This window comes from Plectropomus leopardus, chromosome 6 (genome assembly GCF_026936395.1).
Source record: "Plectropomus leopardus strain MGB_pleo_1.0 chromosome 6, ASM2693639v1, whole genome shotgun sequence".
NCBI classification, from domain to species: domain Eukaryota; kingdom Metazoa; phylum Chordata; class Actinopteri; order Perciformes; family Serranidae; genus Plectropomus; species Plectropomus leopardus.
Genome location: NC_142181.1, coordinates 3,788,709 through 3,802,313, shown reverse-complemented (window position 1 = coordinate 3,802,313; position 13,605 = coordinate 3,788,709). Strand labels below are relative to the sequence as shown.

The window sequence follows — 13,605 nt, the reverse complement described above, 5'->3', positions numbered from 1 at the left end:
TTAAAACACAATATTTCTCTAGTCATGTAAGATTTTTGGCTCAAGCCCAGCTGAAAATATAAACTGCAAAGTGGAAAGATTGTTTCAATTAAAAATCACGACCTATTTACATGTAAAACTATGCACTGGTTTAATTTAGATTTTTTATTTTAAAATTTGAAATTTTGAGTTTTTTCAAACTGATTTTTTTCATTTGGGAAAAATAATAGATTATTTACTTATTTTCTATTTATAGTAAATATGACACGTTATAGATACACACAATGATACATACAGTGATATACAGTCATTCAATCAGCATTTGCTCTTATTTTGAAGAATCAACACACAATTCCCCCAAAAGGTTAAGTGATTTTTCCTGAAAAACATTGAGCTTAATTCAAAATTACCAGCTGAACATGACAAAGTGTTACTGTTTGGACAATAAATCTGAAAAAGTTGCCTAATTCAAAACAAAGAACTGCTGGAAAAAAAGGTACTATATCTAAAAGCAATTTGGAAAAGATTTGATTTTAACCTCTTTTTATGAACAGAATAAACAAACAATTATTGATAGATTTATGAAACACTATAGCAATCAATATCATCGACAGTATATCAGTATATCACATATCATATATATATATATATATATATATATATATATATATATATATATATATATATATATATATATATATATATTTCAGGTAACCCTTTAAAACCTGAGCAACTTGGATTAATTTCTTAAAAATGAACTTTAAAAATGTACAAAACAAAAAGTAAAAAAAAAAAAGTTTAAAAAAATTACTTGAAAGTTAGCAAAAAAGAAAGTAAAAAAAACAAACACACAAGGAAATTACCTGAATGAAGTGCTTAAAAATATAAATTTCCATAACATGATTTAAAATATGTAATTATTGTAATTATAAATATACTTATAGTTATAATATTTTGCCTGTCTTTTTAAAATTTTTATTTAAATTTTTTTTTTAACCAAGACATTTTCCCTGGTTTATTTCTCTCAATTTTTCTAAATCTATTAATTTCTTGCAATTTAACATTTCTTACCTGGTCGCTTGTTGCCTTTTTTCCTCATGTTTTTTAAAGTAATTGAACCAGTTTGCTCAGGTTTCAAAGGGTTAACCCTTCAACAGGCATTGTAACAGCACGGTTGACATTTTTTGCGATCAAGTTGGTTTTCCAATGAGAAAAAGAAGCATTAAAGGAGCCTTCATGTCCTACTGTTTGTGTGTCTTTTGTCTCTTGAAACTGTCTTTCATGGCAGCTTCACTCTGTCAGCAAAGACATTATTAAACACCAACAAATGCACCTGATTTCAGTGGACCTCGCCTTGTTCCCCGTGATTTTGCAAGAAAAAAACCAACATTTTCTTAGGTTTTAAAGGGTTAATGACATCACTATGTCCTCTTTTTTGTTTGTTTTTAAGTTTTAATTCTCTCGATGTGTAACTTCAGTTCATACTAGTGACTCCATTTCAGACAAATAACAAAAAACACACTTTTTTTCTTATTTTTTAACAAATAAGTCGGAATTTCCCATCAGATCAGACTGTAATATACGTGCACCTTTAACAGACGCCTCAAAAAAACATCCCAGAACTTAAATCCTCTTTTTGAAAATGATTTTGTCCCTTCAACAAAACACTTCACAGCTGTTTTCTCCGACTGTCGGGTGCTTGTTGAGTTCATTGTTAAACTGTCTGTGAAACCTCCGTCTTCTTATGAACCGTGACCTTTCACCCAGTCAGTAGGCCCTCCTGATCTCGTACGGCGACCAGGAGCTCACTCCGTCCTCCTTGGCCCAGGAGGAGGGGGCCTCGCCGTTGGGAGGGAGGCCGACGTGGCCGTCAGCCGCCTCCTCTGACACCATCTTGGACACCAGGTCGCTGATGGGGGTGCTCATGTAGGGGGGGCAGGGGAAGGAGGCGGAGGGGACCGGGTAGGAGCCGCTGGTGGTTAGCGGGTGGTAGTGGGCGTCCTCCAGGGGGTGCAGGGTGTAGGGCTGGCTGCTGGGGACGGGGCCCATGGAGGAGCCTCGGCTCGGGGAGCGGTACTGCGAGGGGCTCCCCGGGGGTTCTGGGCTGGGCATGGAGGGCGGGACGCTGACGGACGCCATACTGTCCGCACACAGAGGGTCCACCTGGGGTACTGGCTCTGGAACCGACTGCTCCCACGAGTCCCTCTGAGGCAGGGAGACAAGAGAGGACAGGACAAATCATTCATTCATGTCCTCTGAAGGAAGTGTTTTGCTATCAGATACCGCCACGCCGCACGCACGCATCAGAACAGGAGCGCTTTTGTAACGACATGATGTCATTTATGTTCTTCCTCAACCTGTGTACTACTTTCATTGATCTCCTGTTTCCCAAAATGCTTCGAGAAAGGCAGTAAAAAGCAATAATGCTGCAGAACGTGTTTAACCCTTTAACACCTGCTGCGTTCAGACGCCTTTCACAAACATTTAAAACCTTTGAAATCTAAGGAAATACATTTCATTTCTTACAAAAAAGGGGAAAAAAGGCAATTAGCAACTTATTACTTGACGCCGTCCTTCAGCCTTTAATGCACACGCAACCGGTTTCATCTGTCGGTATTCTCAAGTGACGACGCCTGTGCACGTCGCCCGTGGATGCGCCGGGCGCATTCTCGTCTGACGCCGTCCAGCCACGGTCCAGGGACATGTGGAAGGTCGCTTGTACGCCAGAAACACTAACAGGACATACTTATTTGACAAGCTCGTAATGAGAATGGGCTGGGAGGCCAGTGGACGGGTCCAACAAACCCCGGACTTTCATGTGGCAGTCCTGTCTAAATGTGATTTTTTTTTTTACACCGTATTGTGTGCCTCTTTTGCCTAAACCATCTGTGCCAGCATGTGCGTCTGTTGACGCCCCAGCGTTGGTTGCCATGTGCTTTTGTTGCTTAAACATAACCATGTGTAGCGTATCCCACCATGTGCTTGTGATGACATCACGGCGGCAGACGCAGAAGGATACCTAGAGCGTAATATGTAGACGTCTGACTTGAAACAACCACTACAGGTATCATACCACCGTAAACAGCGTTTTCTGATGTCACGGGCGGAGCGGCTGTAATTGTTTGGAGTGAGAACAGTCTGCTTCTTTGTCACATCCACACACAGGGACCTCTCCTACCAGGAATAAATGCGACGACTCTCCACCGAAGGGGGGCAGCAGGGACGAGAGGGCCGATGAGGGCAGGAAAGACCCTCCTGAGCTGGAGAAGGCGGCGGCGCTGCGGTAGTCGCCGAAGGTCTCTGGGTAGTAGCTGTCGATGAAGGGGGAGTAGCTGGTCATGGTGGAGGGCTCGCAGCTCAGAGGTTTGCCGCTCAGTGTGGGCGAATAGACGTCAGGGGAGAACTGCTTGGTGGACGAGCAGAAGTCTGAGTCCGAGATGAAGGAACGCCTCATGCCGTAGTAGCTGGGCAGCATGTGAGACCCTGCAGAGGACAACATGAAGCTTTAGATTGAAAATAATAATAATAATAATAATGAAAAAAATGGCTGGATGTCTTTAAAAAACATAGTTAAAAGGCAATAAGCTACAGAAGAAATTCAGAAAAAAGTGCAATAAAATAAAATTTTTAAAAAAAATGGAAATAACCTGAAAAAAAATGACAATAATTTTGGAAAACAAGGAAACAAACTGTAAAAAATCCTTAAATAATAATAATAATTCTGTAAAATGGACATAAATAATTTTGAATACATAATTTCCAGAATTATAAATATATTTTTTGGGACATTTTTCCTTTGCTTTTTTAATAATCTAATAATTATGAAAATAAAAGGAATAAAATAAAAATAAATAATAATCTTGTAATTTGCAGAAACCGTTCTTGCCAAATTGCTCATTGACTACTTTACCACATTAATTTGCTCAGATTTTGTGTTTGAACGCAACACAAAAAAAATGTCATGAAAAAAATGTGATGTCGACAGTTTAAAAGATAAATTAAACTGAATCATTAAAAATGAATCTTGGTCGCAGCAGCAGGGCTCTGTAACCTCACTGTTTACACACATCAGATTCTCCAAATTTGCTGAGTCAAAACACAAAGTGGGATCCTGTAATTATCAGTAATGAGCTGATTGAGCCGGCGTTGACAGCTTTGACCTGCAGGCAGTGAAGAGTCCGTGATGATATTTGATGTTACATTTGGTTTGCAGAGTCTCACCTGGCATCTGGACAAATGAAGGCGGCGTGGGAGATCCCCCCTGTGACAGAGAAATAACATTTGTGATTATGCATGAAAATGTAATTAGTTACAAACATCGTTTTATTACCACGTTTGTGGAGCAGCCTGAAGACCTGAGGGCAGCAGACGGGGTGATATTTTTTAAAAGCAAACTCAACACCTACCTTTTTCGTGACTTTTTTTAAATCAAAGTTTACCTATTTATTTATTGATTATTCATTCATACATTTTAGCCTGTTTGACTGTTTCTAGATGGTATATCATTTTATTATTTTTTATTTTTTTATCTATTATTATACTTTGTGCTGTTATCCTTTTATTTACCTTTTATCTACTTTATAACAATCATTATAATAATAATAATTATTATTTCTTTATTTATTTTATGTATTAGCCTGCCTCTGGTGCTTCCAAACTTATGGTAGTATTTCCTCCGTTCAGTTTTAATGAGTACTCTTATTTTAGTCCTTTAATTCATTTAAAAGTTTTGTTTTTTATTATCCAGGTGTTGTCATTAATTAAACTGATGATTATGCTCACACAAATCCACTGTTTCTTTATTCCCGTGTTAAGGAATTTAATGACTTATTTCATAATAAGTTAATGCAAATAATGTTCAAAGCAAAATCAATATTGCTCCCAGACTCGAGAAGAGAGAGCAAATATGATCTGAGATGTGTTTGTAAGTTTACTGTACATAAAACAACAAAAAAGGGAGTTTAAAGGAGGTGTTTTTCTATTATTGGGGTCGAATTATTGAATGATGCCAGTATAAGTTTAAAAATGTGTAATTCACTTTTGGTTTTTAAAAGAATAGTTTGTAAACCAATTTTTTGAGGTTTCAAGTGTGAATAAGGTTTTATTGTTGTTGTTGCTTAAATCAATGAGTATGTAAGTTGACTGATTGATTGATTGATTGATGAAAATTAAATGACATTTTATTTACATGTGAAGACGAATATTCTGTGAGTGACAGAGTTATTAGAGCGTCTCCCACATAAATGTAAATGAATCCCACATTAACTGCACAGTTATAATACACACCTAAACCTTCTGCACATGAAGCATGAATATGTAGCTACAGACTGTGAACAAAACACATCTAATAACTCTGAATGTAAAGACGTAAATCCACATGCATTTCCTTCAGATTCTCATGCATCCAGCTGCTGTTATTAAACTTCAAAAAAAGCTGAAAAGAGTCAAATGGTTATGCAAATCAGAGATATACAGACAAGGAAAAACATGTCCAAAAGAAACATATCGTCTGGTGATGACATGATAGATCTGTGTTATGAAAACACACTGAAGAGGTTTGACAGGAAGATGATAGAAATGTGTTGAAAGTAACAAGTGAAAAATTGAGTGATCAACCCTGACATTCAGTATATATAATAAAAAACACCCAAGCAGGACGAGCACCTTAATTTTATAATTACCATAATTACAACAGTTCTAAGCACCTTTTTCAGGTCATTTCCTTATTTGTTTGGGGATTTTTTTAACTTTCATTTTTTTCCTTTTGCTAATTTCAGATAATTTCCTATTTTTTGTTAATTTTTGGGGTAATTTCTTAAGTTGCTCTTTGTCTTCCCACATCTTTCAAAAGAAATTAAGACAATTTGCTTTGGTTTCAAAGCGCTAAAATTCAGCCTGTCATGTGTTTATCTTATTTTCAACATATGAAGTGACAGAAAAAATTGAAACAGGTCGTAGTATCAGGAAATATTCATGAGATGTGCAGGCAGAGCCAGAAGGCCAAAGAGTTTATTGTGTTGTTTCCCGAAAAGAGTATCAGATATCATCATCATAAGTGCGTCATATTCCAGGAGTAATCTGTGCAAACCAGAATGTGCAGCAGCGCTTAATGACAGTTCCTGTTTTCATGTTTGGTTTCTCTGGAAACTCTCCATCAGAGCTATGTTTGGATGCACAGCGTTAATTTACATGTGTGACACTGAAGAGTTTGTTAACCCTTGCTTATCGTATATACTGAGCAAAAATTTAAATGCAACACTTTTGTTTTGGTCCCATTTTTCGCAGGTTAAACCCTTTTGAACTTGAGCAAATTGGCTTGATTTCTTTTAAAAACATTACTTTCAAATTTGTGAAAAGTATAAGAAAATTAGCAGATTTTTTTTTAAAAAGACAAATAAATAAAAAGAAGTTAAAAAAGGATGAAACTACTCAGAAAAAGCATTTAAAAATACAATAATTCTATAACATAATTTTAAATATGTAATTTTGACAATTATAAATATATTTTCCCCTAGATTGTTTTAGCTTTAAATTTAATTTTTTTTTTTTTTTTTGCAATTTGTGGAACATTTCTTACTAAGTTGCTATTTACCTTTTTTCCCCATATTTTTGGAAATAATAACACCCAGGTTTCAAAGGCTAAGATACTTGACTTTTTAATATTTTTTAATTTATGCTGCTTGGATGTGATATCTTATGGTAGTGAAATAAATGTTCAGTTCGTGGGCAACAGCTCTGCAGCGTATTTGTCTTTTCTGCATCCTGTTATCAAAAGCTAGTTCATGTTTTTGATAAATAATATTCTTGACATGTAATAATATTAAATGTTATACTTTTTGACTATAAACAAACAGCATTAATAATGTGTGCATCCATCTGTTTACAGATTGGTGCAGAGCAAGACACACACACACACACACACACACACACACACACACACACACACACACAAACACACACACAGGGCTTGACAGACTCTCTTGTTTGCATATTGCCAACATGAAAGAGTTGATATTAAGCCTGTGTTGGCTGGGAGACAAGCAAATTTTGAGGGCTGAATTTGAATGTGATTTGCCAGTGCCAAGACTTCCTCATGTGGCCCAGGTACGGCTCAGTGCATCTCTGAAGGCTGCGTATGGAAATCAGCTCGCTCAAGCTCAGACAGTCAGCCGGTGTGTGTGTTTGTGGGGGGTGAAAGGTAATGATGATGGACTTATTGACATTATTTCACAGAAAAGCTCTTCCGTCTTATGCAAAACATCCCTCGTGTTCTTATATTCCCACAATCTGTAACACGCTGATAATTAAACGCAGTTTCTTTTCTCACTTTACAATTGTCATGTTCTTTTTGAACTTTCAAGACTTTATGTTAAAATCACCGCTATTTTTTGTTTTTAATCATTTTTTTCTTACGTTGTCTGATCACTATTTGCAATTAACCCTTCTACTTTCCAAAACGTGGGAAGAAGGCAAAAAAAGGGGAAGTATTCGGAAAATTTGAAAGAAATAAGTAAAAAAAAAGAGTACAAGACATTTGACAAATACAATATTAAATAAATATATAAAGTAAAAAAACAAAATATGAAACAAAAAAGAAAAAGAATGCTAAAAAATAAACAAATAAATAAAAACCATGTAAAGGACCCAGAAAAAGTGCTAAAAATGTATAAAACTATGAATAGGTTTAAGTAAAAATTACAGGTATAGATTTTCCCTTGTTTATTTCCCTAGCTTTTTAAAAAATAAATCTACTTTTTGCAATTTGTGGGACATTTCTTTACCAAGCTACTCACTGCCTTTTTTCCACATTGTTTTTGAAAGAAAACACACCGGTGTGCTCTGCGCTCAGAGGTTTCAATACTTGTAAAGGTGATGAAAAGCGACGTCTCTCGAGGTTTCAAAGGTTTAAAGCGCCACAATTTACCTACAGGGATCATTAAAGCTCAGTCTTATCTTCAGCTGCTATTTCTTACTGGTTATCGGTGAAGCGTTTGACCCACACACACACCGCACAAAGTCTCTCCAGCCCTTTAAATGATAGTAACTACATCACACGCCTTTGTTTCTCACAGTCTTTGCTCGTTTATGTAACAGCAGCATGTTTGGACACACCACCTGAATAGAAAGACTCTCAGAAAGGTGAAATGATGTAAGGTCTTTATATTTTCACCAGGCACTCCGTGTCCCAACACGAGGACTCTGTGGTCAGAGTTTGCTCTTCACTCTCAATGGCCTTTTATTCCCACTGATAAAAGGCGGCATTAGCTAACATAAGGACGGGGACGGCTTTAGTTACTGTGTGTCTCTGTGCATCACTGTGTCCTCATGTGGCATTTATAAACATACAAGTAAACCTTGCTGTGAAAAGGTGCAGGACTCCAGATACCTGTAAACACAACCCAGGGTGAAGGAAATACGGCCAACACACACTGATGTGACCTGAAATTTGATATTAATTTATTCTAACTTTGAAACCTGAGCAATTTGGCTGAGAGGAATAAGGCAATGAGCAATAAAATAAAAAATGACCCAAAAATCAGCAAGAAATTAGTAAAAAGTACAAGAAATTTACCTTAGAATTATATTAAAAAAAGAAAAGTCAGTAAAACAAGTAAATTACCTGAAAACTGTGCTAAAAAGTATAACTCTGTAACATAATTTTGTTTTTTTAACTGTTATAATTTTTTGAAAACAATTTTCTAATACTAATAATTTACTGATTTCTTGCAGTTAGTGAAACATTTCTTACCAAGTTGCTCAATGCCTTTTTCAAATGTTTTTTAAAAGAAATTTACCAATTTGCTTCGGTTTCACAGTTTTAACCCTTTGAAACTGGAACTTTTTTTTTTGGCCCTGTCATGTGACCTGTGATGTGTTTCACAAGCTATTTGGCCCCTAGAAACCTTAGCTAAATGGTTTTATTTCTTTTAAAAAAAATACAGTGACCAACTTGGCAAGACATGTCTCACAAATCGCGAGAAATTAGTAAAAAGGAGAAAACATCCAGAAAACCATATATATGATTATATTCATTTATATATATATATATATATATATATATATATATATATATATATATACATACACATACATATATATATATATATATATATATATATATAGATAGATAGATATAAAGCAGTTTTAGGTCATTTTCTTTTGCTTTTCTGTACATTTTTTTTGTTATTTTTAGGGATTTTTTTTTAAAATTATTTATTTATTTGTACTAATTTCTGGCTAACTTTTACCTTCTCGCTATGTTTTTGAAAAGACATCAAACCAAATTGCTCTTGTAAAGGAAGGGGAATAAACAAAGGTTTGAGGTGCAAGAAACATTAAAAGGGATGAAAAACTACCAAAACCATATTTAGTAAAACACCTATTTGAATTTGTCCACCAAATTTCCTTTCAAATATGGAAGTATTTCATTAATTAAACCCTCATATATATAAAGCCATCTTTATCACGGTTTAAGAGAAATCAGTACTAAGTAATCTATTTAACAAAATTGTAGACTAATAAAGACTAATTAAGACTAATAAACCATAAACAAACTATCAACTACCAACAAAAACAAAATATTAACTACTATCACCAAATATTAAAAACTATTCAAACAAATAAATGTTTTCTTGGTTTTTTTGGCGTTTGCGTCACATAAACAAACGTACTGATGAATGCTGGGTAATGTCTGCACGCTGTTGACCAATCTTAAGTCTCTGTTTGATCACGTGACTGGACGACGCGCCTCCGCTTCGCTGATGCGCAAAATCTGTCAACACTGAGAGGCGGAGCACATCTACGCGAGCCGAGCGAGCAGTCAGGCCGCTCAAACACAAAACCAAAGACAGGAGAGAAAAGGAGGAGGAGAAGAAGTGTTTTTTGGGTTGTTTTTTGGGTACAAACAGCCGCCAGCTCACGGACAAAACCCCCTCGCGCTGCCCTCAGTGTGTCAACAAACAGGAAGCAGGTAAGCTAACGTTAGCAGCAAGCTAGACAACGCTGGTCTAAACAATCGTAGCGTTTGTTTGTTTTGTTAGATGTACATTTTAAGATAAAGCATACCTGTATTACGCAGGCCAAGCTGTGCACTGCTTATACATTAATATATCTACCAGGTGGATTGCTAGCCTATGAATTATTTTGGAAAGCTAACTAATAACGTTGTAGATGCTAGCTGTTCCTAGCATTAGCTAACTGTTATATTTACATATCTTCAGTTGCAGGCCCAACACATAGAGAAATATATATATATAAACATAGACGTTTATATACATTGACTGTGATGGTCTGTTGCTGTCAGTGCGTCCGCCATATTGGATGTGTCAGTCTGTAGTTGTAAAAACTTTGGGTTTAAGATTACATATAACTGATTTTGATGAATTATTTTTATATTCAATGATTTATTTCATTTAAGTACTAATAATGACAGTCATTTAGACAAAAAAATGAGCAAAGTCTGCAGATCAGAACAAGATGGTGATATACTCCATGACCAAAAATTATAGACCCTTATTTTACTGAATACAATAAGAAACAAAACAAAACAAACAAAAAATACCTTGCAGAAGGCTACTATTATGGCCATATGATATCGATCAAACAAAATATGGACAACTGACTTGCATAATATATTGTGTATATTTATAATAGTAGCCTACTACAAGTTTACTTTTTTTACCCTAAGCGTCTGTATTTTTCAGTCATGGATTTTATAAAACAAAAGAAAGCACTGCCAGTTGCAGAGTCTTATTTTGATTTGCAGACTTTGTTCATTTTTTTGTCTCAGTGATTGTCATCATTAGGACTTAAATGAATATAAATCATTGGAAAGAAAAAAAAACGATTCCTCAAAATCAGGTAAATGTAATCTTTAGTGCTTTTTATTCAGACAACCCAAAGTTTTGACATCTACTTGTATTTGTTTACAGGACAGACCTGCCACATCAAACGTGGCGAACGTGCTGATGTGTTACAGCAACGGACCAACACAGTCAACGCGGCGTCGACGTATACACGTCTATGGCCCAACCAGTCAGAGATAAAACCATTTAAACAAGTGAGTACAATTTTTAAAGAGATTTGGGGTATCTGATGGGCCGCCGTGCCCCTGTTTTAAAGGTTGTTGTTATTTTGGAGTCAGGTCGCCGCCGAGCACCTGAGGGGTGAACCACGGAGCGAGATTAGTGTCTCAGCGAGCTGTGTTGAGTCTGAAGCCAGGGTTTCCTGTGCTACGAAGGTGGCTGTCTTTTAACCGGGCTGGATCACCATGGTAACTTATGTGGCAAACCTAACCTGGTCAGGAGCAGGTTAGGTTCTGAGTTTCAGCTGAAAATCAGCTGAAAAGTGTCTTTGAGGAGCGTCACTCTTTAATCAGTGTCAGTGTGTGAGTCATACAGACACTCAGCTGAGAGAAAACGTTATAAAAACACTTTATACAACTTGTTGATTCATAATGTGACATAAATGCCACCTAACGAAGCCGTGCATTTACGCTTGAATCCACAGTTTATCAGTGATGCAGAAAATCTGAGCATGAATATCGTTTACCTTATTGATCTGTTTGTGCCTGTCACTGAACTGCTGAATGTGTCTGTGGTGATTTCTGGTCACAGAGACTCTAAAAGAAGCTTCTTTAAAACCACAGATACATTATTCATTAACATGTGACTGTATATTTATAATCAGGATGATGTTAATTTAACATTAAATGTGATTTAATACCTTCAAATCGTACCATACCTTTGCCGCTTACTATGTTTATATGCTTTGCTCTGATTTGCTGAAGTCTGTTGTTGTATTACAGCTGATAGATCAGTCTGTTGGTGTTTATCACTGATAATATTTAATCTAAAACTAAAACCTAAAGTGATTTACACCGTCTCCTTCATTGCAGGACAGTGTCAGACCTAAATATAGTTCTTGATTAGCTATAATTTTTACATCTGCTGCATCAAATTTAAAGTTTAAGAGTAGCAAAATGTGCAGCTGTCACATTAGAGATAACGGACTGATATAGAAACTTTATTTCTGCATTCACTGCACGTCGTTTTCTGTCAGCTCTTGCCGTTATTGAAGCAACAGTGTTGCTTTGTGCTGTAACCCATTTTAACATTCTTCAGAGGGGGAAGTAAGCGGCACGTGTTCGATCATTCAAAAGTGTCAAATAATGTGCTGAACACTGTGTTCGCTGTGGTTGAGTCAAAGTCAAACAGAGCCTGGCTCTGTTGAGCTTGCTTCGTGTTTCAGCCCCTCTGATGGGCCGCCGTGCCCTGTTTCAAAGGTCATTTTTATTTTGGAAGCAGGTTGCCGCTGAGCACCTTTTTCATTGTGCGTGCATACTTTTGTGGGTTTAACTGTGTGTGCGCCGCTGTTTACTGGCCTGTTTTTGGGACATGGTGTTTCTGTGGACTGTAATCAAATGTCGGTCAAAAACTTGTCGGGTGCTCGTGGAAAACAGGAACCAACAGGATAAAGGGAATCCAGGCACTCCAAAAGTGTGAGAAACGTTTAAAAAAAGCCTTTATTATAGCAGCTAAATCATTAAAAAGCCAACATGTTTGGACCACTACTGGTCTTCATCAGGGCTTTAAAAAGTCATTTTTAAATGATAAATATAATATATATAAATATAATCTATAATAAAGATTTTTTAATGTAATTCCTCCTCATTTTTTCAAATTTCTCACACTTTTGGAGTGTCTGGATTTCCTTCCTGTTTATCCACACGGTGTTGTTTGTTGATGAGCATTGCAGCTCTCTTCTCTCTTATTTATATAATCTCTTGCCTTTATGTCGAGAAGTGCAGTTTTTGTGAGGTGGTTGTTCTAAAAATGTCTGAAAAAGTGTGCGGTTATTTCAGCAGACAGTGAAATGGACAGCTGCTCTGCTCTCTTGCTGTCACGTTTGTGAACAGCTCTACCGTGCTTCAACGCTTTCTCTTTGACCTCTGCACTCTGCAAATACAACAGCCGAGGTAACACATTACCACTGTAAAATCCAACACATGGTTGGTGCTGTATATATCAACTAACTGTGTGTGCATATCTAATGTGTGCGTATGTGAGTGTGCACTTTGTAACCCGTCATAATAGCCTGCACTGGGGCCCATCTTACTGAAAGCAGCACAAAAAAGTGATTTCACTCCGGGTTTCAAAGGGGTTAAAAGCAAATTAGTTAACCATTTAAACAAAACACCTGATATTACTTAAAAATGGAAAACATATTGCTTAAATCGCCTTAAAGTGGGACGCAACATTGTCTGAACTGTGACCACAAGTGGCAGTTAGAGGATAATGAAACATGCAAAAACAGTGTAGCATGAACGTCATAAAGGTAGTAAACTGACTTAGTGATGTTAGATGGACAGCTATATATTTATCTGTATGAGCTGAAAGTTTGCCAACATTAGCTAACCATAAGCTGCTGGTCAAACCACACCAAATAGCAGCAGAAATACTGCTGTATTGAATGGAGCAAAGGTGTGTTTTATCGATTATCAATTTAACTTTTGATATTTTCCAGATTAAGTGTGTGATATTTCTTCTTTTAAAGTGCTGGTGAAGATTCTTGAAGAAGTTTCACTTCTCATCCAAACATCTTTTTCATTTCCAGCGTAAGAGGGCT

The 13,605-nt window shown here is 36.5% G+C and overlaps 1 protein-coding gene and 1 long non-coding RNA gene across 2 annotated transcripts in view; one reads left to right on the top strand and one right to left on the bottom strand.

Moving 5' to 3' along the window:
• Nucleotides 1-661: 661 nt before the first annotated feature.
• Nucleotides 662-13,605, bottom strand: part of pou2af2a (POU class 2 homeobox associating factor 2a) — an 18,214-nt gene continuing 5,270 nt past the window's right edge. Inside the window, exons 3-5 of the mRNA XM_088078506.1 lie at nt 4,201-4,240; nt 3,158-3,462; nt 662-2,184 (exon numbers count right to left, since the gene is read on the bottom strand). Of these exons, the coding sequence (XP_087934632.1) occupies nt 1,747-2,184; nt 3,158-3,462; nt 4,201-4,240 (783 nt within the window). The 3' untranslated portion in view covers nt 662-1,746. The remainder of the gene's footprint in view (nt 2,185-3,157; nt 3,463-4,200; nt 4,241-13,605) is intronic.
• LOC148189296 (uncharacterized) overlaps nt 9,692-13,605 on the top strand; it is a 20,228-nt gene continuing 16,314 nt past the window's right edge. The window contains exons 1-2 of the long non-coding RNA XR_015776756.1: nt 9,692-9,949; nt 10,911-11,038. This is a non-coding gene — a long non-coding RNA (uncharacterized LOC148189296). The remainder of the gene's footprint in view (nt 9,950-10,910; nt 11,039-13,605) is intronic.